General features: G+C 58.6%; 1 protein-coding gene across 4 annotated transcripts in view; it reads left to right on the top strand.

Moving 5' to 3' along the window:
• The window catches only part of EPHB2 (EPH receptor B2), a 187,575-nt gene that overhangs the window by 130,628 nt on the left and 30,685 nt on the right, over positions 1-26,262 (top strand). For all 4 annotated transcript variants that reach the window (XM_058304149.1, XM_058304147.1, XM_058304148.2 and 1 more), the window contains exons 4-5: positions 9,932-10,087; positions 11,168-11,503. In XM_058304149.1, coding sequence (XP_058160132.1) covers positions 9,932-10,087; positions 11,168-11,503 — 492 coding nt within the window. The remainder of the gene's footprint in view (positions 1-9,931; positions 10,088-11,167; positions 11,504-26,262) is intronic.

Below are 26,262 nucleotides of genomic sequence, written 5' to 3'. Positions count from 1 at the left end.
TGGGCCCAGGACAACCTCGCAGCAGCCCAGTGGCAGGGGGATTCCCGTCCCCAGCACCCCACCCCGTCGCCTGCCTCCTCCATCAGAGCCGGGGCAGCGCTGTAGGCAGCCACACAAAACTTGGAAATGTCCTTAATTGCTTCACCAGAGTGGGGAGTCCCCCTGCAGGCAGATAATTAAAAAGTTCAGAGCTTGATTAATTGGGAGGAAATTGGAGGAATGGGGCTGCCTGCTGAGCGGGCGGGAGCTCTCGGCCCCCACGGTGGGGGAGCTGGGAGGGTATGAAGGGAGGCAGGCCAGAGCGGGGCTGGGGGCCAGGCAAGGGGTCCAGGGGCCAGAAGGCCTGGGCTGCGAGGTGCCTCTTACCCCCCTTCACAGCTGTGGGGGTCAGGCTCCCCCAGGAGACTCTCAGCTCCATCCCACACACATACACAAAACGGGGAGATGACTCGGGGCACGTGGGGGTCCTGAAAGTTCTGGCTGCTCCAGCCTTGGGGCTGAGGGGACTTCAGGCCTTCTGGTCTGTCGTTCGGCGAGCCGCTCCATGCCATGATCAGTGCCAGGCAGTGGACAGGGCAGGCACGGTGGTGTCCCATTGGCACTCACAGTGAGGCAAGAGGAGGTGGAGGTACACACGTTAACCAAATGCCAAGAGGCAGGAAGGTAGGGTGCCTTGAGAGCCCGTTCCTGGGCTGGGGTTGGAGCTCTGAGGGGCTCTGATATGGGAGCTCCACAGACCCAGAAAGAAATCTCCAGTCCATACACAAGCTTGCTGACCTTAAGCACAAGAGTTCACCTTTCTGGGCCTCAGTCTATCAGTCAATCAGCAAACACTTCCTCAGGGTCTCGTATCTGTCACTCTTGGCCGGACACAGGGCTGAGAGGTGCCGGACATGGAGAGTGCTTGCTGTCACCAAGTTCATAGGATGATGGGGGAGGCAGGCATAAAATTGTGCAGCAGCAGAGGTAGTGCACTGGGTGCTTGAGAAGCACAGGAGAGAGGCCTGGCGAGCTGGGCTGGAGCTGACTGGTGAGAAAAAGGAGTCAGCTGGGCGGGAGCCGGGACAGCCTTTCAGGCACCGGGAGCTGCCTGAGCAAAGGCCAGAGGGGAGACTGAGCGCAGCTGGCTCCTGTGACAGGAGCCAGGGCCGTGACGGAGGGTGGCCAGGGCTGGGGCTGGTCAGGTGGGCCGCGGAGGGCAGGCTGAAGCAGGTTGGACTCTGCGTGGACACAGAGGGGTGACCCAGAGCCTCCAGTGTGGGCCGGCCTGGAGAGGCCCCTGGCTCGCGCCGCCGGGAGGCCTCTGCCTTCGGCCTCCTGCCGGCGAGGGCGGGGAGCCGGGCGTGTAGGAGGCTGGGGAGGCAGGGCTGGCACCCCCTGGGTGGTCTGTGGGGGGAGTCCCCACAGCGGGGGGAAGCCCTGAGGCATTCCCTGGACTTATTCTAGCTGGTGAAGGGGCTGAGGATGGGAAGGGGCAGGTGGGCAGGGGGCACTTCCCTCAGCAGGGTGGGGGTTTTGGAAACAATGTGGACTGTGGAGGCACACGCCCTCCCCCTAAGTCTCTAGTGACTTTGGACAAGGCACTTCCTTTCTCCAAGCCTCAGTTTCCTCATTTCTTTTTTTTTTTAAGATTTTATTTCTCTCCCCTCCCCCCCCCCCCACATTGTCTGCTCTTTGTGTCCATTTGCTGGGTGTTCTTCTGTGTCCTCCTGCATTCTTGTCAGCGGCAACGGGAATCTGTGTCTCTTTTTGTTGCGTCATCTTGCTGCATCAGCTCTCCGTGTGTGCGGCACCATTCCTGGGCAGGCTGTGCTTTTTTCATGCAGGGCGGCTCTCCTTATGGAGCACACTCCTTGCACATGGGGCTCCCCTATGCGGGGACACCCCTGCATAGCAGGGCACTCCTTGCACGCATCAGCACTGCGCATTGGCCAGCTCACCACACAGGTCAAGGAGGCCCGGGGTTTGAACCCTGGACCTCCCCTGTAGTAGGTGGAAGCCCTATCAGTTGAGCCAAATCCGCTTCCCAGTTTCCTCATTTCTAAAGTGGGGTAACACTTCCTCCTGCACAGGGTGCTGGTGAGGATTAGTGACGTCCTGGGCGCGGAGGCTCCTGGTCCAGCGCTGGGTGCATCGTGGGCACTGAGTGATTGGGCGCCCCCCCCTTCCCGTCCCGGGAGCTGGCCGCCCGCCTTCAGCGTGGCTTTGCCCGTGGCACAGTGGCTCGGGCACCCTGCCCAGCCCAGCCCAGGGGACCTACTCCACTGGCTTAACCTCGGCAGCAAAAGCAGGAAGCGTGCAAATACAAAAGCCGCTTTGCACGAGGCAGACCTCAAAACCCCATCCGGGCGGCCACAAGCGCCCCACGAGTCCAGCCCTAGCCTAGCCGCGCGCAAGCCTGGAAGTATGCAAATCTGTCACTCCAGTTCTGGAGAACGCAGGGCCCAGGCCCGGGCTCGTCAGCGCGGCCACCGCCAGAGGCCCCAGGCTGGAAGAGGCCCGGGCACGGTCCCAGCCAGCGCCTGCCTTTGACAGAACTGAGGCCCGGAGCAAGCAGGGAGCAGCCCAGGGCCCCAGGGGCCACAGAGACGGCCTTCCAGCCTGTGGCCGGGGCTCTCTCCTCTGCATCACTCCAATCCTCTACCCCAGCCCAAACCTGGAACTTCCTGGTGATCCCGAGGCAGGAAAGAAAGCCAGCTGCACCTCAAACCTAGCATGCTGAGCCCAGCTCAAACCTAGCATGCTGAGCCCAGCTCAAACCTAGCATGCTGAGCCCAGCTCAAACCTAGCATGCTGAGCCCAGCTCAAACCTAGCATGCTGGTGAAAGGGAGGTGTGCCAGCCGCCCTGCTCAGGTGCAGCCCCCTGACGGGCAGGTTCACTGTCAATGTCTCGGTGCCTGGTGCAGAATGCAAGCTTAATAAATGCTTGTTGAAGAAATCCATCTCCCTTACCTCCCCTGAACTCCTGAAGGCAGGGACCATGTCTTCCTCATCTCTGTATCCCCCAGGGCTTAGCTCATAGCAGGTCAAGAATGAGTGAATATAATAGCAAACGCTTGTATAGCACTGAACAGGCACCAGGCACTCTGCCAAGTGCTTTACCTCTACTAACTTATTTAATCATCCCAACAAATACAAGGTCAATATTATCCTTCTCCCCATTGTACTGACAAGGAAACTGAGGCACAGAGAGGGTAAGTAACTTGCCCATGGTCACACGGTTAGCAAGGGGCAGGACCGGGAGGCAGCCCTGACTGACAGCCGGCTCCACAGTCCATGTCCGGGTTCAATTTCATCAGCCCTCCCGCTCGGGTTCTTGGGGGGGGTTAGACCACGGTCTACCCTTTTGATGCCCACCGTTACTCAGAGCTACAGAGCCCTCTGGTTGGCAGGAACCCCAGGAAGGCAGAGAAGCCCCTCTTGGCCTGGCCAAGCAGCTGACTCTGCCGTGGCGTCAATCTTTGGGATTAAATCGGAGCCTCTGGGAGGTTTCGGGGATCACCTGGTGCCAGTTAGCAGCCCCACGGTGCCAGGCCCAGATGGAGCCCTGCCTCGGCCTGACTCGGGACCCGCTCGGTCAATTATCACCTATCCTCAGAGCCCAGGGGGCAGGTGGGGAAAAAATCTGTTTCCCTGTAATCCTCCCTCCCCGAGGCTGGCTGCCATCCCTGCCCGGAGTTGCCTGGCCAAGGGCTCTGGGTGCCTGCGGAAGGGAGGTGCTTGGCTGCCTTGGACCCCAAGTCCTGAGCTTGGGGGCCAGGCTTTGCCCCGACCTTGCTGAGTGAACCTGGCAAGCAGGAGGACAAGGTTTCCAGCCCTGACTTTTAACCACTGTGTAATTTCTGTGTCCAATAGCAGTTGGGGACGAGGTCTTTGGACTCATAAAAACCTGACTTGAACTCAACCTCTGCCAAGTATTTACTCGGGGTGGTCACTTGACCCGCTCGGAGCCTCAGCTGCCCAATCTGTAAAATGGGGGTGATAATGGTACCTACCTCAGCAGGTGGTCATGGGGATTTAGTGAGAGAACCACCTAAAGCACTTAGCACTGGGCCTGGCACCTGCAAAGCACATAATAAGTGGGAATTATTACTTCCTTACAAAGCGGGTGAGTAAATATAATAGCCACTTATATGGCACTGCTCTGTGTTGTAAGCACTCTTGTATATTAATCCACTCATACTCGTAATCGCCACCCTCAAGTGCTCACTGAGAAGTTGGGGGGATAGAACTGCCTTCATTCAGCAAACTGAATTAACTGAGCACCTACTGTCTGCAGGGTGAGTCACAGGTGGTTTGAGACCAGTGGTGGGCTGGAGCCGGTCTGTACCAGCTCAGCTTGCAAGAGCCTATCTCCTCCCAGCTCAGCCTTCAGTGAGCGCCTGCTGGTAGCTGGAAACTTACCCTGGTGGGAGTGTTTACACCGTAGAAATTGGCAAACGCAACAAACCAGGGCTGGATTTTGGTTTTGTTTTTTTCAGGCAGCTGGTTTACCAGCGCAGCGCTGCACAGGAGCATGCATGGAGTGCGCTGCAGTGGAGGTCTGGGTTGAATGCTGCAGGCACCCAGAGGAGCGTGGAGGGCAGGGTTCCTGGAGATGCACGCCTGAGCGTCACCAACCCCGGGGGTGGGAAGACGGGGAGAGGGGCATTTGGGTGGAGGGAACACAGGCTGTGTGCTGGCCTGGAGTCCTGAAAGACAGCGAGGGGCCTGCACGCAGTCGGTGCTAGGGGGTGACAGCGAGGGGCCTGCACGCGGTCGGTGCTAGGGGGTGACAGGGAGGGGACTGCACGCGGTCGGTGCTAGGGGGTGACAGGGAGGGGCCTGCACGAGGTCGGTGCTAGGGGGTGACAGGGAGGGGACTGCCTGGGACTGGGGGTGTTTCCAGGACTAGGGACTCCCAGTTTTAAAACTGGGACAAACTGGCCACCCTCGTGGACTGGCCCCTGCGAAGACCCGAAGACCCGTGGGGAGAGCACACGAGGCGGCCTGGGGCTAGGGGAGGGAATTCCTTGCAGGCCTGAGAGGGAAGTGAAGAGGGAACCCTGGGATGGAGCGGCCGCCCATGAAATGGAGAGCGTAGTCGTGGTGCCCCAGAGCTGACGTCACTTGCCTGTGTTTTCTCAAGCACGTTCATGCCTGATTCCTGGGATACCCTGTAAGGGACAAACTCATCCATTATATACACTGAGCGCCTACTGTGTTCCCCCCACCCGCCAGGGCCAGGCCTGAAGGCTGCACGCGAGCCAGGCAAGGGTGAGCAGGGATGCACTCCAGGCGGAGGGCAGTGTGGGGATGGCCCGGGTGGGCTAGGAGGGGGCCCCATGGGCTGGAGGGTGGCAGGAGGCGGGCAGGGGGTCGCTCAGGCCAGGCGTCCGGGGCCCCGCGGGCCAGGGCCGGGCGTTTGGGTTTATTCTGTTTGGGAACAGGTAGATTCTGAACCCAGGTATCTGAGTGCTGGCGCGCGTGATCAGGGCGTGGTGGGCTGTGCAGCGCTAGTGCGGCATCAGCCCCGGCGTGCACAGGAGGGGGGAGGCGAGAGCGGAGCAGGAGCCCACGCCCAGGCTCTTGCCGTCGCTCTGCAGAGCCTGCGTCATCAGCTTCTTTTCCAGACGAGGACTCTACATCTGAGAGGGAGGAGACCCCCAGCAGAGGGGCAGCTCCAAGCCTGGGTCTCCGCCCACCGCCGCACTCAGAGGCAGGGGTTGGCGGGAAGGGGTGTGCGGGCTGGGCAGACCTGCCCAGAAGCCGGGAGCTGCGTGGTCTCGGGCACCGTCGACGGGCAGCTGGCGGGTGGCTGTCAGGACCCCAGGCTGCAGCTCACGTTGTGGGATCCCAGGGCACTCAGATACCTGGGTTCAGAATCTGCCTGTTTGCAAACAGCAAAGTCTGTTCCTTCTCCTCTCTAGACCTCAGTTTCCCCAATTATCACATAAGGGGGTTGAGCTGGATGTTCTCCCAGCTCCTTGTTCCTTCATTCATCACCCACTGAGTCCCTAGTTGGTACCTAAATGGTTAAAATTAGTTCATAAAAACGTCATTAAACAGGCACCGCAGCCCTGCCTGAGGGCTTGGGGAAAGCTTCCTGGAGGAGGTGATGCCTGCGCTGAGTCTGAAAGGGGGGTGGCATTCAGACAGGAAAGGCCAGAGGTGTGGGTGCTCGGGGGCCTGGAGGAGTTTGGGCTTGCATGGGTGATGGAGATCCATTGCGGATTTTTAAAATAGCGTTATTGAGATATCATTTACGTGCCATGCAATTCATCTGTTAAAGTGTACCGTTCAATGGTTTTTAGCAAATTCAGAGTTGTGCCATCACTACCATAATCAGTTTTAGAACATCATCCCCAAAAATCCCTGTGTCCGTTAGCAGTCACACACACACACTCACAAACACACTCACACACACACACTCACACATCAGTGCTCCTCAGCCTCACCCAAACCCTCGGCACCCACCACTCCCCTTTCTGTTTCTATGGATTGGCCTATTCTGGGTATTTCGTATAAATGGGATCAAGCTGTATGTAGCCTTCATGTAGTCCTTCTTTGAGCAGGATGTTTTCAAGGTCCACCACGTCGCAGCCTGTATCACGACTTCAATCCTTTGGTGGCCAAGTAACTTCCCATGGTGTCCGGTCGTGGATTTGAGTGATGCGGGAAGGTCTCCGCTCCAGGAGGCTGGCTCTGGAGCCTGGATGGGCAGAAGAGGTCCAGACGACCGTGAGGGGCTGCGATGTGGGAGGGAAGGGCTCTGGGTACAGGAGGGTGGCAGAGAAGTACCGAGGAGGAGAGACCTGGTGATTGGCTGCAGGAGGGGAGGCGGAGGCGCCAGTGGCCCTCGGTGCCTGGATGGAGAGCGAAGTCACCTCCGAGGCAGAGAGGAGCAGGTTCTGCGAAGCCACGGAAGGCCCGGCTGGCGCAGAGCTAATGGGGGAGGCCCCTGGGGAGCGGGAAGGCGGTCCAGGTGGAGGGGCTGGCACGGCGGCGCGGAGGCGACGTGAACAACTGCCCGCCTGCCAGGCCTGGGGAGTGGCCAGCAGACGGAAGAGGCCCGCCAGGCAGGCTCTCGCTGGAGAGGGAGCCGGAGAACCCTGGTCTTGGCATGAAACCCTTGGGGATCCCTTGGGGTGAGCCCTCCCAGAAGCCCTGGGCCCCCATGCCACAGAGAAGGAAGCTGAGGCTCAGAGAGCTAGACCGTTTGGCCAAAGCCAGGGCTGCAGCCTGGGTCGCGACTCCCAGGAGCCTGGGCAGTGCCCAGATGGCAGGGCTACCCCTTGTCCAGCCAGCAGGGAAAGGCTAGTGCCCGAGAGGAAGGCAGGTGGGAGGGTGAGCGGGGCTCGGGGCCCTGGGGCCAGCACAGCAGAGTGAGGAGGGCCCCGGACAGGTGCCCAGAGCAGGGCAGGCGGTCCCTGCCAGCACTCAGGACCGTGGACACAGAGGCGGTCACTTAGAGGCAGCCAGGTATGGGGTCGCGGAAGGGGCCCCAGGAGCCAGACAGCCGGTCCAGTCCCAGCTCTGCCCCGGAAGCGTCACCTGGTTGGAAAGCTCCTTCCCTGCTCCATGCTTCGTCCCCCATCTGAAAACGGGAGTTTATCAGGTTTACCACAGCGGGGCCTCGGTCGTAGGGCTGGGGGCCTTTGGTGGTTAATACACGTGACATGGCTGGATAGCGCCAGTAAGTGCTCAGTAAATGTCAGCCATGCCCACACTGACACCCCGGAGCCCTGTTTCCGCTCTGGGCAATGGAGGCCATAACTCCCCACGGCACCCCGTGAAGGCCTCGTGAAGGTAGCTGTGGCCTGGTTGGGTGTGTCCTCCCCCTCGCCTGGTAGCTCCTTCAGGACCGGGCTGGGGCTGGCTCTTCTCTGGTCCGGTGGCATCAGCCAGGGCGGTTAATAGGACGGTTGTCATCTTTGCTGACCCACCTCCAGATGCTCCCTCTGAGAGGCAGGCAAGGCAGGATCTGGGGCAGGGGAGGGTACCCTTTTCTAGCATCCCTGGGGAATCATCCTTGTCTTCTTTATTGAGCACCTATTACATCCGCTCATCTCCGGCCACTTTATGGGGTAGACACTCTCCTCCGTGTGAAGAAACTACAGCTCAGAGAGGTCAAGCAAGGTACCCAAGGTTACCCAGGAAATTGGTACTTGAACCAGAAAACACTGCTAGGAATTATTCCAAGCACTTTACATAAGTAAACCCATGTAATCCCCACCACAGTTCTGTGAGGTGGATGCTGTGTCCCTATAAAGACAAGGAAACAGTTTAAGTGACCTGCCCGAGGTCACACTGACAGATAAGGCAGAGCTGGGACTTGCCGGGAACCTGCCTGCTAGCCATGGTGTCGGGGCCCTTCTACTTGCCTGGTCTCCAACACCCGTGCTCTTCCACTCAAGCAGGCAGCTTCTAGAGATGTTTATGGAGCCTGCTGGGTGCCAGCTTCTGTGCTAGGCACCAACAATGCAGCTGTGAATCAGATGTGGCACCACTCCTGGGGGTGCTGAGAGCATGGCCAGGAGACCCCAGGCTGAAAATTATTTCAAGGGAGGAGAGGACTCTGAGCCCAAGTGATGGCGGCACTGAGGAGGTAGGGTCTCAGGCTGGAGTTGGTTGGGGAGTTGGGTGGGAAGGTTTGTGAAGACTTGGGCTTGGAAGATGAGCCTTGAAGACTGAGACTGGAAAATGTATTAGGGCAGTTCGTTCTCAGAGAGTTCGAGTCACTTGCCAAAGGTGACACAGCACTTAGGCGTGAACTGTTCTCCAGTGAGGGTCCTTGGCCTGCAGACAGCTTGGCTCCATTTCATTGCAAGGAGAAGGAACTTGCCTGTTGCAAAGCTCTTCCCTGCCCACCCTCTCACTTACCCCCTGCACAGTCCCCCCAGGCATCGCAGCATAGCTAGGATCATGAACCCCAGTAGGCAGAAGAAGAAACTGAGGCCCAGGGAGAGGCAGAGCCTAGACCCCAGGCCTCCTGACTCCCAGCCCAGAGGAGGGTAAATTCTAACACAGGGCAGTTGCCTCTTGTGGAACCTAAGCCCATTCCCCGAAGTGCAGGGCCTGGATCCAAATCCCCAGCACCCTCCCAGAGTGGGAAAGAAGCCATGGTCCCACGTCCTGGGAGAACCCATTGCCGAAAGCCGGCAGAGTGCAAACACCGCCCTCCTCAGGCTGATCCTGGTACTGCAGGCTCCCTTTATTTTAAAAAATTGCTCCAACCTTGGCTGTAACAGCGACCACTCCCTGGACACCTACACTGCGCACGGCCTCATGCCATGAACCTTCCACACTCACACCAAACACTCACAGTGGCCCTGCAGAAATGGGCCTTAGAATCATAATTTTACAAATAAGGGAGCCAAGTCTCAGAGTAATTAAACCACTTGTCGAGGGCTGCACAGCTAGTATGTGGCCAAGCAGGGACCCAAACCAGGTCTACCTGATTCCAAAGCCACTATACCTCACCCCCCTCCGTGCCCTGCACCGTGCTAGGACTTGTCTTCTAAGATGAAATCATTTCAATCATGTGGAACCCTGGAATCTCATTACAAGAATCAGGGCCAGCTAGATCTTAGCAAGCAAGACTGGCACTCGCAGGAACTACCCCAGACCTCGTCAGATGCCCTCTTGACTGATCCTAGCAGCTGTGTCGCAGCCAAGCCGGGGTCGGTGAGGAAGGATTGCTGGGGCCCCAGCTGAACCCACAGATAGCTTCAGTGACAAGAAACCAGGTAGCCTAGAACCTTCTAGGCACAGCTAAGACTGCCACAGCAGAGCCTGGAGACACCAAGAGCCTCAGCAGTCGGGGTTTCCCACCAATGGCACCACAGGCTCCCGGGAGGCTGCAGGTGGCCCACGAGGCTGTGTGGTCCTTCCAGGCCTCGTGGCCTCTGAGTCCCCACCCCTCGATAACTTCCCTTGTCTTCCCTCCAGGGTGCCCATCTGGAACCTTCAAGGCCAACCAAGGGGACGAAGCCTGCACCCACTGTCCCATCAACAGCCGGACCACTTCGGAAGGGGCCACCAATTGCGTCTGCCGCAACGGCTACTACCGAGCAGATCTGGACCCGCCGGACATGCCCTGCACGAGTAGGTCCTGGGGCCCTTGCGGTGATGCCGCACCTGCAGAAACGCTCAGAGCCAGGGCTGGGCAGCTGTCCAGCCTGTCCTGAAAGAGGAGCCGCCAGTTACCTGGTGGGAGGGGAAATGGAAAACCGGCCGGAAAAGGATCATCCTGGGCTGGTCAAGCTGCCAATGTGCAGACACCATGGAGCTGGCATCTGGCTCCTTGCCCCTTCTGCTAAGCGCATGGAGGATAAAGTCAAGGTCTTGATTCACAGAGTGACAGAGGGAGTTGGGAGCCTTGGCAGGCGAGTCCACTATGAGGCTAGCTCCCAGGTGGTAACTGGCAGGAAAGGCTGCCCAGTGCTCTAACCTGGCAGCCGCTGCCTGAATCGCGGGCCAAGGCTCTCTAAGAAAGGGGTGACTGAGAGGGCAATGTTACAACCCCTGTATCCGTCAGGAATGGCATTCAGCCACAGAGAACAGAGAGCAGACCACTGTGCCTTAAATCACAGGGGCTTCTTGTTTCACACAAAAGGAGCCCAAAGTAGGCAGTGCTGGAATAGTACGATAGTCCATGAGGTTCTCTGGTACCTGGCTCTTTCTTTCTGCTCTGCCATCCATAGCATGTACTTTCTAGCCTTAAGATCACTTCATAGTCCAGGGTAGTTGCTTAAGCTCCAAACATCATGTCCACATTCTAGGTGAAAAAGAAAGAAAGGGGGAATAGAGAAAGTAGCCTGCTGCAGCATCTGTCTCCCCTTTAAGAACCCACAATTCTGCTGTATCTCAGTGGGCAGGATATAATCACAGGGAGGCCGGGACGTGTTGTCTCCTAGCTGGACACAGTGCCACCCCAAACAGAGTGGGGTTCTGTTATAAGGAAGAAGGGGGAAATGGAGATTGCGTAGGTGTAACTCAGATGCCCGATGACGGTCCCCAGTAAGAGGCGCAGCGTTGGTGAGAGTCCAGGGGGAAAGGTTGCGGCGGAGCTGCAGCGGGAGGAGGGCGGAGAGGAGAGAGGATTTGGCAGGAGCCTCTGGGAGGCCGGGCTGGAGCCTGGGCAGTCCCCACAGCCCCCCTGACCGGCACCCCTCCGCTCCCCAGCCATCCCCTCCGCACCCCAGGCCGTGATCTCCAGCGTCAACGAGACCTCCCTCATGCTGGAATGGACCCCGCCCCGCGACGCGGGGGGCCGCGAGGACCTGGTCTACAACATCATCTGCAAGAGCTGCGGCTCGGGCCGGGGGGCCTGCACGCGCTGCGGGGACAACGTGCAGTACGCGCCGCGCCAGCTGGGCCTGACGGAGCCGCGCATCTACATCAGCGACCTGCTGGCGCACACCCAGTACACCTTCGAGATCCAGGCGGTGAACGGCGTCACCGACCAGAGCCCCTTCTCGCCGCAGTTCGCCTCCGTGAACATCACCACCAACCAGGCAGGTAAGCGCTTCCAGTGCGGGCCGGGGGGGCTCTCAGTCCTCGTTGAAGACTCCCTCGCATCCGTGGAGGGGTGTCTTCTTCTCAAAGGCTTTTCGTGGGATCCAGCCCCTGGGAGGGTAAGTGGTATCTCGCCATCGTGGTGTGGTATTTGGAATCATTGCTAGCGTTCGTTGAGCGCCTAGCACTGAAGGTGAAAGTGCAGCTGCTATAACAAAAAGGCCCGATGTTTGCTGGCCTCCAGAACACAGCAAGGTACTTCTCCCTCATGTAAGCCCAGAGGGGAGCGGGCCAGGCCTGCAGGGTAGCTTGGATGCTGTGCTAATGATGCTTTGGTTTTGTGCCGAAACCGGGACCCCGTTCCTTCCTTCTTGCTATTTTGTCGCCTCCTTGGTCCTCGTCTGCATGAGCCAAGCGGGCCACAGGCTTGCCTGGGCTCCCGCCCGCGGGGAAGGGAAGGGAGAAGACTCAGGACAGCAATGATGCGAGGGCCAGGCGGGAGGGAGGGGCACGCGTCGCTTCTGCGTGCGCTTCATTGGAAAGAACTTAGTCACATGGCCTCATCGAGCGTAAGAGAGGCTGGGAAATGCCGTATGTCCCCCTTAAGGTGGGGAGATGGATTTCGGTGTCCAACTAGCAGCTTCCACCCGTGTTCTCTTTGAAGCTCAGCCTGTTCCAAATCTAACCCCAGCAAAACTCTTCTCCCTAAGCTCACCTTGAGAAGCCCTTTCCGTGACCCCACATCACCCTCCATCTCGTGCCCTGCTTTCACTGCTCCCAAAAGTTGCTATGCAATGCAGTCTTACTCCCCAGTTCTCGCTCCAGTCCAGTCCGGTTGGGCTTCCCGCCCCGTCTCTCCACCAGGACCGCTGTCCTCAGGGTCATCGAGACGCCCAGGTGGCCAGGCCCAGGAGACGCTCCCCAGCCCCAGCCCCAGCCCTCCTGGCCCTCGGCCACAAGCCGCACAACCGCCCCGCCTTCCTGGTTGAAACTCTCCCGGAGCCCCCCACTCCCCCGGCTTCCCTCCCATAGCCCTGACTGCTGCTGCTCCAGCCCCACCTGCTCCACCTCCTGGCACCTTTAGGGCCCGGCCCAGGCTTCTCTCCTGGGTGCCCTCTCCCTGCTGGCTGCAGCTTTCCCCCGTGAACCTGCAGCTCTGCTCTGAACTCCAGCCGGCGCAGCCTCCTCGGCAAGGCCCCGCACGCTCAGAATTTGGCACTTGATCACCCTCCCCTGCAAAAGCCCGGCTCTCCCTCCTCCTCGCCGCCCTCAGGCAGCTCTGTCCTTGCCTACCAGGCGCCCGGGAGCCATGGTCAGCTCTCACCTTCTCCTCGCCCCCATCCGTCACCAAGACCTCGAGGCCCCGTCCTCCACGCCTTCCCGGCTGACCCTCCAGCTCGCCACCACTGCCCCGGGTAGGCCCTGCTGTCTCTTAGGGGTCGCTCCTCCTTCAGCGTAAAGCCTGAACCACTTGGCCTCGCTTTCAAGGCCCCCCATGGTTCAGGCCCAGCGTCACCCTGCAATGTTCACCGCTCTTTACCCAATGCGCAGTCCCCGGACATGGGGCCTTTGCTCCTGCTGTACCTTCTGCACAGCACCCAGACTTCCTGGAAATAACTCCTACCCATCCAGGAGCTTGGAGATCACCTCCCCCAGGAAGCCTTCTCTGATTTTCCAACTGGCCCAACCCACCAGGACGCTCCACCCACCCCCTTGCCCAGACTGTGAGCTCCTTTCGGTCAGAGGCCTTGTCTCGCTCAGCTCGGTGTTCCTGTTGCTCAGCACTGGGCCTGGTCCAGCGAACGCTCATTGACTGCATGAAAGGAGTCCCTGGGGCCATAAGGGACCAGGGACATGGCAGTCCTCTCTCTATCCTACACACGAATGACCCCGCGCCCCCCCACCCTATCCCCGCTGAGGGTCAGATGAGGTTTTCAAGGACCTTTTGGTGCCTGTGGGCAGGAGACCTCGTGGCTGGCCCTGTGCGCGTGCCCCCTCAGTTATCCATTCAGCAAGCCCTGCCAAACCCCTGCTGTGCGTGTGGACTGGGCCTGTCCAAGGATGGGACAAGGGGCTCCAGGAGGGAAAGTGAGTGGCTACCCAGACCCATCCCTCTGGTGCAAAGTGGGGTCCACAGTGGAAGAAGTGTGCTTCCAATCAGGGTGGGTCCCGGAGGGCTGCCTGGAGGAGATAGGATTTAACCTGCAGTTTGAAGGACCCATGGAATTCTGAAGGGAGAGAAAGAAATGGCAGTCAAGGAAGGGGGAAGTGCTCGCTTAAGGACATGGGATGGTGCTTTCTGTACGGGACCCCATTGCACCCCTAAGAAGGAGGTATTCACACCCCCATTTCAGAGAAACTGAGTCACAAAGCCAGGAAGGGTGAAAGGCAGGAATTGGCCTAGGCCCAATGGATTCTGGGGCTTAGGAAAAGTCCAGGGTGTGCTCGAGGACCCTTGAAAATGATTGGTGTCTGGTTGTGCATGTGTCTCTGTGTTTGTGGGAATGCGGGGGTGGGTGTCATCCTACGTGACTGTGTGTGGCATGTGGCTTTGTACTTAGGCGTGCATTTGTGACCGTGTGTGCATCTGAAGCTGAGGGTCCTGGGGGCTGTTCGTATATTGGAGCCTGGATGTGCCTGTGTGTGTGTGTGCGCACGAGCCTGGGAAGGAGTGTGCTTGGTGTGTGGGTGCCTGGGGCGTTGCTGTGGCTAGAGGCCTTGTTTGTGAGCCTGGGCCTGCAGTCCTCACGAGCCCTGGGTGCATTGGAGCCCCGCTCTTGGATTGGGGTCCGGATGGAGCCTAGGGAGGTGGGCAATCTGAGAGAACCCCCAAAAGCCAGCAGATGGTGGCAAAGGCATCTAAAGGCCCAAGCCTCAGCTGTGAGCCTCTCCAGCCTGACGAAGCTCTGAGCTGGGGAAGCCCAGGCTCCTGCAGGGGTGGAGGGAGGGGACCCTCTTCCACTGGGAGAAGCCAGGCCCCCCCAGGGCCCTGGGAGCCCTTTCCTGGCTGGGGGGCGGGGGGCTCCCCTGCATCCGTGTGGGAGCCCTGAGAGTGCACCTGCCTACCCAAGAAGCCTCAACTGTTAGCAGCTCAGGGCTTCTTGGCGGGGTCCAGGCTGCTGGAGGGAGCCCGCCCTCCCGGGGGGGCAGCTGGAAACTCCAGAAGTGGAGATGGGGCAGAGCGCTTTCGGAAAGCAGGGGTGCGCGGGGAGAGCCCTCGGGTTTGAGAGACGGAGGAGGGAGAACTGAAAACTGCTCTAGGAGCAAGAGCGGAGCTCGAATCCCCACGTCACCCCCATCCATTCACTGTGTGACCTTAGTGAATTAGCTGCTGCTACAGTATAAGGCTACACAGCCAAACCATTCCCCAGCTCAGGAGCTGGCAGCAACAAACCTTTGTCTTCTCGCTTACTAGCCTCTGGCGCTCTGTGCCAGGCTGGCCTCCCGAATGCGGGTTCGCTCAGCCTGTTCTGGGCGTCTCCTCGTGCCTCTTGGCCCGGCAGCTGCCCCAGCCTTGCTTCTCTTGTCCCTGGCAGCGAGCAGGTGGCCACGCCCAGCCAGGCCACGCAAGCACACCAAAGCTCTGCTTGTAGCACGGCCACCCACGTCTCCCTGGCTGAAGCAAGTCTCATGGTCGAGCCCGGCCTCAATGGCGTGGAGAAGGGCACTGCCCTGCACTTCAGGGGGCAGAGGATGTGGGTGCTGTTACAGGGGAGGAAGACCTGGGGTCACCAAGCCAATCTAGCGCATTTGGGGAAATCCCTTCCTCCCTCTGAGCCTCAGTTTCCCCCACCAAATTGTGCATCAGAATTACTTGGGAGCTTTCTCAGAACACAGGTTTCTGGACCCCACCCCAAACCTACTGAATCGGAACCCCAGGGGTCAGTCCTGGGAATCTGCATTTTTTAACAAGTGGCCCAAGTGAGTTTTACCATCAGACAAACTCAGGAAACTTAGGTCCAAGGGGAAGCCCCTCTAAGCCCTCAAAGTCCTGAGGTTTTCTGGATCTTAACAGCTCTCTCCCCTTCCTCTGTGCTCCAAGCCCCTTGACAAACCCACTCTCTCAGGGATGCTCGGAGCCCAGCCCGTTGCCCCTCACCACATTGTCCCCCTTGGCCAGAGGAGGGCATTGAGGCCCAGGGGGACAGAGACCCATGTGCCAAGTCCCCCTACTGAGTGTCCTCAACTAGGATTTAATCCAAGGACCAAGTGGAGCCTGGCGAAGACACAGCTCCTGCCCCGGAGAGTTTGCACCCTGATTGGGAAGATGAGGCATGGACAGGGTCTATGTACAAGACTGCAATAGTGAGGGTCCAGTAAGGGTCTCAGAGAGGTCAGGATGATCCCATGTAGGAGGAGAGAACTTTTCTTTCTGGGGAATGGGAGAGAAGGGCATGTCAAGGAAGCCTTCCTGGAAGAGGAGGCATTTCAGCTCGGCTTTGAAGAATGGAGAGAATTTCAGCAAGTGGAGATGGACTCATGCAGGGAGGAAGACATGCCAGGTGGAGGGAGAATCTTCCTCTGTTCCTCCTAAGCACACAACTCCTCTGCCACAGGGTCTTTGCACGTGCTGTTGTGCCCTCTTCTCGCCACCCTTCCTTCACACCCAGCTTATCTTCATCATCCTTCCTGTCCTGGTCATACACTTCCACCCCACCCCACCCCCTAGCACCAGGCCCTCAGTTCCCACGGTTGGGATTTTAGCCCCCTGTCTTGGATCATTTAGTTCCTGTCTGTCTCCCCCCACCATCACCACTTGTTGGTATGGAATGGGCCTGCTTTTCTAAATCACTGTGGTTTTCCCGGCACCTTGGGGGAGCACCGCAGTGAATGCTCAGAAGGGTTAGAGAAGCGTGGAGTGGGCGGGGGCTGTGGGAGGGGCCACCGGGTGGATGGCCAGGCCGAGGACTTGATGTCCACGTAAGTGAATTCAGTGTTAGGCAGACCTCACTCTTAAGGAGAGATACATAGCTCATTGCCTTAAAAGGAACAAACATGTCTTCGGGGCAAGTGACTGGGCCTGGCTCAAAGACCTTGGCCTTGATCACGGCCAGAGCTGTCTTCTGATGTCACCAAGCCCTCGTGCCGCCCTAGAGCCACGCCCCGCCTGTCCGGAATGCCTCTCCACCCCGTGTTCAGGAGTGGCGCCCACAGCCCCCCAGGGAAGGAGGCTGGGCTGCGCATCCCCACGCGAAAGGCCACAAGCGGGGGTTGAGGGACGTCCAGCTGCCGGCCCAGGGTCCCTCCGCTGGGAGGGGGCAGACCCGGAGCTCAGCCGTGCTTGCAGCATCCCCAGCCTGCACCGCTCGGCCCTCCTGCCATCGTGCCACACCAGAGAGGGAAGGAGAGAGCGCCGTAGGGTGGGTGGTCAGAGGGGAGCTCTCTGGGGAGGTGGCATTTAAGCTGAGGTCCCAATGACAAGGAGACAGACACGTCCGGAGGGTAGGGAGCGGGCAGCATTTCTGTGAGGCTGCATTTGTCCTCGCAGGCTCTTTCCAGGACCTTGGCACCTTCCAGGGCTGCCCCAAGCACTCGGCTCTCACCCTGGGCCAGCTCTGAGCAGCCCCATCCCTGCAGGTCCCGGAAGGGGTGGAAAGGGGAAGAAAGGGCCTGGGCTTTGGAAACAGGCAGGTGAACCTGGCTTCGAATGGAGCTTGGCCATTCACTGGTACGTAGTTTTAGACAAGTCACTTTGCCCACCTCTGATCAGATCTTCCTCACGGTATTGTCCCCGCGTCCCCTTACAGGACTGCTGCAGAGACGTGAGCTAGTGTATGCAAGTTGCAGCACATATTGGGGGTACGAGGTAGGCACTCAAAACTTGGGGCTCATTCTCCATTCATTCCAATCATAACGATGGCTCACATTTATTGCGGACTTACTGGGGGTCAGGCACCGTTCTGAGCCCTTAGCATTTACTCCTCTAATAATGCTAGGAGGCAGGTCCCATTTACTACCCCGGTTTACAGGGAAGGAAAGTGAGGTATGGGGACTTGCCCGTGCTCACACGGGCAGTAAGTGCAGAGCCTGCATGATTATGTCACTGCCCCATGAGGGCCCGGGTCGCCAGCCCCATGCCTTCTGCAGAGGTGGGTCGCTGTGCCCACGGGTCCATCCACACCACAGCCTTTGGGGCCACCTATCATGAACATGGACCAGTTAGGAAGCCCTCCCGTTGTCACATCCAGGCAGGTCATGGGACAGAAGAGACATCAATGCCAGCACAAGCTGTGTGGCCAGGCTATATAGGAGATCTCACTTCTCTGAGCCTCAGTTTCCTCCCCTGCAAACTGGGCATTTATCATTCCAGCTTTGCCAGCTGGAAATCAGAAGCCATATTAGTTTCCTGTTGCTGCCATAGCAAACTAACTACAAATGTGATGGCTTAAAACACCGGCGTTTATTAGCCTCCAGTTCCCTAACTCAGAAGTACAGGAGGGGTCTCATCAGGCTAAAAGCCACACGTCAGCAGGGTTGTGTTCCTCTCTAGAAGCTCTCGGGCTGAGCCGTGTCCTTGCTCACTCAGGTCTTAGCTGTATTCTGCTGTGTGGTTGTAGCACTGGGGCCTCTGTTGCTTTGCTGTCAGCCGGGATCCGCCCCTGCCTCCCAGGCAGCTTTCTCTGGTTCTTGCGCTCGCCCACCCACCTGCCCCCCTTCTCAGAAGTGGCCAGAGGGCATCATGTCCATCTCACGCTCCAGCTCACCTGGTTTTCTGACCCTCAGCTGGGAAAGGGTCTCCACTTCTAAGGACGCATGTGATTAGATTGGATCCACCTGTACAATCCACCTGTACTATCTCCCCATTGCAAGGTCTGTAACGTTAGTCCCATCTGCGGGTCCCTTTTGCCACATAATCTGACGTGTTCGCAAGTCCCAGGAGCGGGACGTGGACGTCTTTGGGGAACCGCTACTCTGCCTGCCACAGAAGGCAACGTAGTCAGAGTAAAACACGTCAGCACTGGCCGGGGTCTCAGAATCCTCTGGTACAACTGCCTCCCTGGGCAGGCAGGAAAACCGAGGCCCAGGCGGGTCCTAAGTGGCTGCCCACGAGCCCGCGGCCGGCCCGTGGCAGAGCCGTTCTCCACCCCCCTGGCCAGTGCTCGGCCCAGGACACCACTCCACACGCTCCCTCGAGGGAAGACTTCCAACTTTCCGAGCGCTTCCTGCCACCCGCATCCTCCTCTGATCCTCCCGCCCTCCTGTGGGGCAGACACGCAGTGGCTCAGTCTCTGGAGCTGGCGTGAGCGTGTCCTCACTCACTTCTCTCTCTGGAGGATCAGAGAGAGATGGCCAAGAGAGCCCCTAGGGAGGCCCATGACTGGGGAAACAGAGAGAGAGAGAGAAAGAACGAGAGGAGAGGGCACCTCCCTCAATGGGCCAAGCCTCCCTGTGTATCATCCCCTTTGATCCTCCCGAACATTCTGCAGGGAAGGTATTGCCAGCCTTGATTCTCAGTTAAGATTGGGTCAGGAGGAAAATAGCAGTTAGCCACTGCCACAGCACGCTGCTTAACAGTCAACGGCAAAGCCCGTGATGTGAAACAAGAAGCATTTCTCGAGCTCCTGAGTGTCCACATGGGCTGGGTGGTTGCTCTGGTCCGGGCAGGGGCAGTCACACGCCTGTGGTTCGTCTCCTACGGGCCACCCAGCGACTCTCTGGATTTTGGCAGGACTCTATCGTATATTTGCGTGGGGGTTGACTGCTGTCATCTGGTCTGCAGGGGCTTTGGCCAGGACAACTGGGGCAACAACTCTGTCCCATATGTTTCGTCCTCCAGCATGGCCTGGGCATATCCTCATGGTAACTACAGGGGACCGAGAGTGTGAGCAAAATGCATGCAAGAGCTTTTTCAAACCTGGTTACATCATGGTTGCCTCCATCCCATTGGTCTAAGCTAAACCCATGGCCACGCCCAGTCAGAGAGGGAACAGACTACACAAGTTACGGCGCTAAGGATATGGATACAACCTGTGTACCACAGTGGGTTAGACAAAGTGGAGGTTTATTTTTCTTATATGTAAAAGATGTCTGATGGTAAGAGTTATGGCAACTGCATGGAATCATCAGTGATCCAGGATCCTCAGCACACAGCTTCTAGCGCTTGGGGTCTAAACTAGCTGCAAGAACCCCAGCCATCACATCCATACCCCAGGCAGCAAGATGGAAGAAGTAGACGGAGAAGGGTAGGGGTCCTCCATTTTAAGGGAATTTCCTAGAATTCCCACAGATACCTTGGCTTAACACCTCATTGGTAAGCACTTGGTCACATGGCCATTTCCTGCTAACAGAGAGTTTGGGACAATGTAATCTTTCGTTTGGGCACAGTATGCCCAACTAAGAACCAGGATTTTGTTAATTTGAGGTATCTGATAGACAGCGAGTGGTCTCTGCCACAGTGAGGAGCCTGGGCTCAGAGAGGGAGGTCACATGCCTGAGGTCACACAGCGGGTCAGTAGGAGAGCTGGGATCTGAACCCTGTCTCTTCCCCTCCAACACTGTCCTCACCTCTGTCCAAGAGCTTGCTGAGCGCTTGGCTAGTCTCAATGCCCTTGGAGTCCGAGCAGCCCAGACACGAAACGTGGCTGACGTGCCCTGGGCCCTCACTCTGGGCCAAGTCCTAGGCTAAATTCTTTACTTACAGACCTTCATTTAACCTTCCCAACACCCCTGTCATTGTCCCCATTCTACGGGGGGACGCCGAGCCCTGGGGAGGTGCCCCGACCCCCTGACTCGAGGCCCAGACCCTAATGCCTTGCTAGTCCAGGGACTGGGCTGGGGCTGCGTCCCTTTGGCCAGCCACAGTCAGGAACACTGGGAAGTGGGACATCAGCTGCTTTGCCAGCCCCAAGCCCAGGCCAGATCTCGGCCCTGCTCAAATCCAGCCGTGGACGGACCAGCCGTGGAGGGGAGAAGCCGAGCTGGCTTCAGGGTCAGCCAGGCCCGGCCCCAGGCCCGGCCCCGCCACCTGGGCTGAGGCGCCTCGGACACGTGGCTTATCTGAACCTCACTCTCCTCGTCTGTAAAACGGGGATGATTAACCCGCACCCCATCCGGGTGTGAGGGAGGGGCCCGGCACCCAGAGACACCGCCAGGTCTACCCTCAATCAAGGCGAGACTGAACGAGCAAATGCATGGCCAGTCCCCACTCCAGGATGGAGCTTTTCCCCGGTTCCAGAAAATAAGTAGTAACTTCTCCTGGGCCCACTTTTTTTTTCCGAAAATATTTTCCACAGACCACCCGTTCCAAAAGACATTAATAACTATTACGTGCACAAAGGATTCTGAGGTCAAATGAGACTGGGCCCACCAAGGTAAACACGTTAACTGGGTTTCTTCCCTGCTGGACTTCTCAGCCTCAAATCAACTCATGCATCTTGTGAGGCCCCGCAAGCAAGACCTAGAACTCTCTTTCCCACAATTTCCTAGTGACAGAACCCTTTATTTTTTTCAAGGAAAGCACTGCTCTAGACCACCAGTTCTCGGCTTCCCCTAGTTTCTGTTCCTCACCGCTTTCTTGATCCTGTCAGAAGGAAACAAAGGCCTATTTTCTGAATGAATTTTCTTTGCAGAAATTCAGTTATGAGCGCTTTCATCAAGTTCCCCCGGACTTGCAGTCGAATCATTGGGAGCTAATTGCATTGCTACGAGTTTAAGAGACAAACACTCAAAACAGCCAGTCCACTATTAGCTGGAAACTCGGAATCCTATTGTGAGTAAAATGCTCCAACTGCAGACCTTGGAGACTCGAGGACAATAACCAGCAGTTGGCATGGCTTGACGCCAGCCCCATGCCCCAGACCCCACCGCAGGTCCAAGGGAGAGTGAATTGTCAGTGACAGTCACACAACCTGCTGCCTTCCACTGGCTGCTTGGGAACCACAACCTGAGGCCCTACCCTGCAGCTGTGTTATGTTGTGTAAAGTTGTCTTAATCTGGCTCAGTCAGGTTCCTGGAGGGGCTGGGAAAAGTGAGAAGCCTTCCCCAGCTTCCTCCCTCCCTTCCTTCCTCCACCAAATATTGATCCAGCTCCTATTCTGAGCCACACACTGTTCCAGGCACTAGGGGTAAATAAGAGAGAAGGTCCCTGCCTTCAAGAAACAATATTCTTGAAGACACTGCCATTTAACAAATAAACAAGGAGATTTCAGAGAATGTCAGTGCTATAAAGGAGATACAGCAGGGTGTAAGAGGGTGGGTTGGGCATCTCTGACAAGGTGACGTTTGCGCTGAGACCTGAATGAAGAGGAAACGGGGGTGCAGGGGTGTGGGGAAGAGTTCCAGGCAGGAGCCCCGCAGACTGGGGCCCCGAGGCTGAAGTGACCTCCCTGTGCCTGGGAACAGAAAGGTGGCCGGGGGGCAGGCCCGGGACAGTCGGCCACTGCAGGCCACTGCAGAGCCTCCGTGCTGTCTTCCCGGGGCCACAGGAGGCCGCCGAGGGCTTCCAGGAGGAGGCGCGTGGCAGGGAGGCAGCGGGGCTGAGTCGGGGGCGCAGGGTGGGGTCTCAGGCCGCCGTGCCCGACCCTTCTCCCAGCTGGGTTCGTGAGGTCTTGTGACGAGTGAGAGGGTGAAGGCGAGTCAGAGCTCGGGGCCCTGTTGGTGACACCAAGCGAGCCCCCGCCCCACCTAGACGAGCAGAGCTCCTGCGTCCTGCCCTGTTCGAGGATCACGGTCCCTGAGGGCCCTTGGAGCCCGCCTCATCCCACCCCTTCAGGCCCCGGGGAGGACACGGGGGCACCCAGAGGGAAGGCCACGTCCCCATGTCCCTCGGCTAATGCAGGGATCGGACTCAGCCCCCAGGGCTCACTGGGGGCGGCAGGGCCCCTGACCACCTGCTCCAGCCAAGCAGACCCCGCCCACAGGGCCTCGCCCGGCCCCGCTCAGCCACAGGCTTCTTTTGTGCTTGCTCCCCGGGGCTCCATCTCCTCGCAAGGGTCACGGGCCACCGCTGACCCCGTCCCCCTGCCGGCGTGCCCGCCTGGTAATTGAAAATACCAGAATTCCCTGATGCCCAACTTATAAGGAAACCTGACACCCCAGGGTGGGCGGGGGGGCGGGGGGCAGGAGGGGTGGGAGGACATCCAGCTGTTCCTTTCCCTCTGCCGATAATGCCTCCGGATTCCAGGAGAAAGGCCAGCCCCGCTGGGCCCCGGCTGGACTGCCTTGATCATCTTCCCAGCAAATGCCGCCTCCTTGCCACGCCCGGGGTCACGGGGCTTACCAGATCAGAGCCGGGGTTAGCTGCCCGTAACCCAAGCCCGCCGGCTAAGCCCGCCGGGCCCAGACCCCCTTCACAGGGCGGGACTTGCCTCCGCTGGCCCCCGAGGCCCGGAGCCAGGGCAGGCGGGCCGGGTGGGTGGCGGGTGAGTCAGCGGGGCCGGGAGGAGCTGGCTCCCCGCAGCAGGGTGGGAGCAGGACCAGGGTGTCCTCAGAGGCCCTCCGGGTCCACTTCTCTCCAGATCCCCCTGGTCTGCCGCCATCAGCTGCAGCCGATGGAGAGGAAAGGGTGGGCCTGCTGACCGGGCGATGCTGGGTCAGTTGCTTACCTCTCGGCATGGGCCGGCCCCCCACGGTCTTGTTGTGTGACCCCTGAGCAGGTTACTCAGCAGTTCCAAGCCTCAGGACCCCCCACCTTCCAGACTGGCCCAGAACTATAAAATGGGAGCGTTCCATGAGTTAACGGATGAAAGCCTTTGGAAAAGTGCCTGGTGGATGGTGAGCAAGGCGGAAGGGATGAGTGTTAGATGCTGGGGCCTTCCCCTTAGCTGGGCTCCCCGGGGCACACGGGGATTGTGGAGATGACAAGCTGGAGGATGGTTGCCACCCCTACTGCGGTCCTGCTGTGGCTCCCCAGTGCCTTCAGGACAAGGCCCTGGCTTATCTGAGCACCCAGGGCCAGACGTCCAGCCCCACCTGCTTGCCAGCCTCACCCCTGACCCTCTTCCTGTGTGGAACCACCTGTACGACAGTTTTAAGGCTTTCTGAGCTAGAAGGCCCTGGAAGATGGCAGGGGCAGGCTCCGGGAAGCCGTGGCTGCGAGAAGCCCTCAGGGGAGTGGAAGATGTGCAGGCCGCGTCTCACCTGGGCCCGGCTCCAGTCCTGGCCCCAACACTGCCTGCTCTGCAGCCGCTGACCAGTTGCTTCCCCTCTTTGGCCCTGAGTCCACTGCTCCTCGAAATGAGGCCCAGGGACCAGCAGCATCACCTGGGGGGTGCGTTAGAAATGCAGAGTCTCAGGCCACACTCCAGTCCTGCTGAGGCAGAGACTCTGGGGCTGGGCCAACCTTGTGTTTTCCCCAAATAGCCTGGTGGCCTTTAAGCTCACTCAAGTTTTAAGTGTCCATAGGGACGCCTGCTACTGCTGTCCGTCGTTGCTAGCAGCCACGTGGCAGGAAGAGATGTGAACGGAGCATCTGTGCCCCTGCTGGGGCGTGGAGCACCTCGCTGGAGACAGCAAGCTGGGGTGGGGGGCCTTGGAGCTCTGCACTGAGTTGGGGTCTCACGGCTTCCCCGGACCTAGCGTGGTGCCCAGCCTGGAGCAGGCACTTGCTGGGGGGAAGCACCCACCTGCATTGACTGTGAGCTCCTGGAAGGCAGGGACCCTGTGTGGCCCCTCTCTTGAGCCCTATACCCAACCTCATGCTGGCATCAGAGCAACTCTGTGAATTGAAACACGCTTAATAACAATGTGATCTCCCTTCCGGTGGGTTCCAGGTGCTATGCTCAGACCTGTGCATGCATTTTTCCTTTCACACTCCCAGCAACCTTGCCAGGTAAGGATTCTTGTCCCCATATGACAGGTGTGGAAACTGAGGGTCAGAGAGGTTATATGAGACCTGCTCAAGGTCACACATTGGTCAGTGGAGGAATGGGAAGTTGCATGCAGACCCGACTCCATCCCCAGGGCTAAACACTAGGCTAGACTGAGTTTCCGGAAACTGGTTTGGAATTTCCCAACCTGAGCATTCTGTGATTCCAAGCGTGAAGCACATAGTAGGTGCTTAGTGAGAATGCTCCTCAGCCATCCTTGTGGGCTCTGCCTGATGCTCCATGGATGCAAGGCGAGAAGGCACCCCCACCCCCCCACCTTGCTCGGTGAGCCTCTGGGCAAGAGATCCCAGCATTCCAAGGGGCCCTGGCCATGACCTCATCCTGCCCCTCCCTCCAGTCTCTTCCTCGGGCCCCTGGAGGCTGCCCCCTCCCTCGCTGCCCCCAGACCCAAACGTCTGGTCACTGCCCTGGGGGTCAGCTGGGAGGGGCTGGGGAGGCGTGGGTGAATCAGGAGCCCCCTGCAGATTGACCCAACTCTGTAAAACTCCAGGAGGGATTTCTTTTGTTGTTTTCAGGGGGGCTGCTGACAGGCTGAGGAGAGGGGTGGGCAGCCAGGGCCGCTGGGAGTCTAGGAGGTGGGCGGCCAGAAGGAGAGACCTGGGGCTGGAGACGGGGCAGGGAACGAGGGGATGGGGAGCGGGGTGTAGCTGGGGCAGGATAACCAGCTCCTCAGTGGGCCTCTCTGAACCTCGGTTTCCTTCCGCAAACTGCAGGTATTAAGCTCTGTCCCACAGAGCTGTTGGGAGGATTGAAGGAGAAGACTCAGGTCAAACTCTCAGTGCGCAGCTCCAGGGTCCGGTGACACCAGCAAGCACTCTCCCAGAGCTGACCCCATGCCCTCAACACGTTTTCACTCACTGGCCCCTTGTGACAGCCCTCCAATATACATTACCATGAGGCTCATTTTATGGATGAGGAAACTGAGGCACAGGCTGGCCCTCGATGGCTTTGTTGCATGACCCTTGAGCAGGGTACACAACAGCTCCAAGCCTCAGTTTCCCCATCTGTAAGCTGGGTGTGTTAATAGTCTTCGGCTCATAGGGCAGTTGTGAGAATTCACAGTTATTAAGTACAGTTCACTGGAACTGTACTTGGCACAGAGTGAGGGCTTAATATGGGGAGCTACTTTATTGTTATTATCACACACACACACACAGCCCTGAGGGCCTTTAAATGACTTTGTGGAGCATAAGAAGGATGCCCGGGGGCCCCAGGTGTCAGGTGAGACTGTTTGGCTCTGTTCAGCCACTTCCTAGCTGTGCAGCCTCAAGCAAGCCAGTTCATCTCTAATTCTCAGCTTCCTCATCTACAGAAGGGGCCCAGGGTGCCTCTTCACCGGCAGCTGTGAGGATTAAACAGGGTAGCACAGGGCCCAGCACGTAGTCGGTGCTCAATACGCGGTTAGTGGAGCGCCTCCTTCAGACTGGGTCCTCTCGGGACTCTGGGAGAAGGCAAGGGAGGTAGAGTCTCCCTGTTTGACCAAAGAGGAACCTGAGGCCTCAGTGGACTCCAGCAGAGCCAGGTCCCTGGTCCCCAGACATGCACTGAGGTGGGGTCAGACAGCCTTCCCTTGGGTATAGAGGAGCAGGCGCTCGTGAGGCACACCTGGACCAGGGTTCCAGTCCTTCTAGCAAGTGTGCCACCCCACGTGGAGTGTCTTAGGCCAGTTCCCCATGGCAGCTTGGGGTGGAGGACGGGAGCCTGGGCCCTGCTGAGGCTCATGCTGGCTGGTCTGACTTCAGGCTGAGAACTGCACAGGGAGGACAGACGAGCAGCATTTGGGCTGCAAGGCTCTGAGATCTTCCAGGCTGGGTGCTCCTGGTGCCAAGGAGAAAGCCAGGCCCAGAGAGGGGGCAGCTCACCTAAAGTCACACAGCCAGTTAGCAGCAGGGCAGAGAAGAGAGCGTGGGTCTTTTGGCTGACAGAGTGTTCCCT

This window comes from Dasypus novemcinctus, chromosome 9 (genome assembly GCF_030445035.2).
Source record: "Dasypus novemcinctus isolate mDasNov1 chromosome 9, mDasNov1.1.hap2, whole genome shotgun sequence".
Lineage (NCBI taxonomy): Eukaryota > Metazoa > Chordata > Mammalia > Cingulata > Dasypodidae > Dasypus > Dasypus novemcinctus.
Note: the sequence above shows the minus strand (reverse complement) of the source record. Positions and strands in the feature narration are given on the sequence as shown.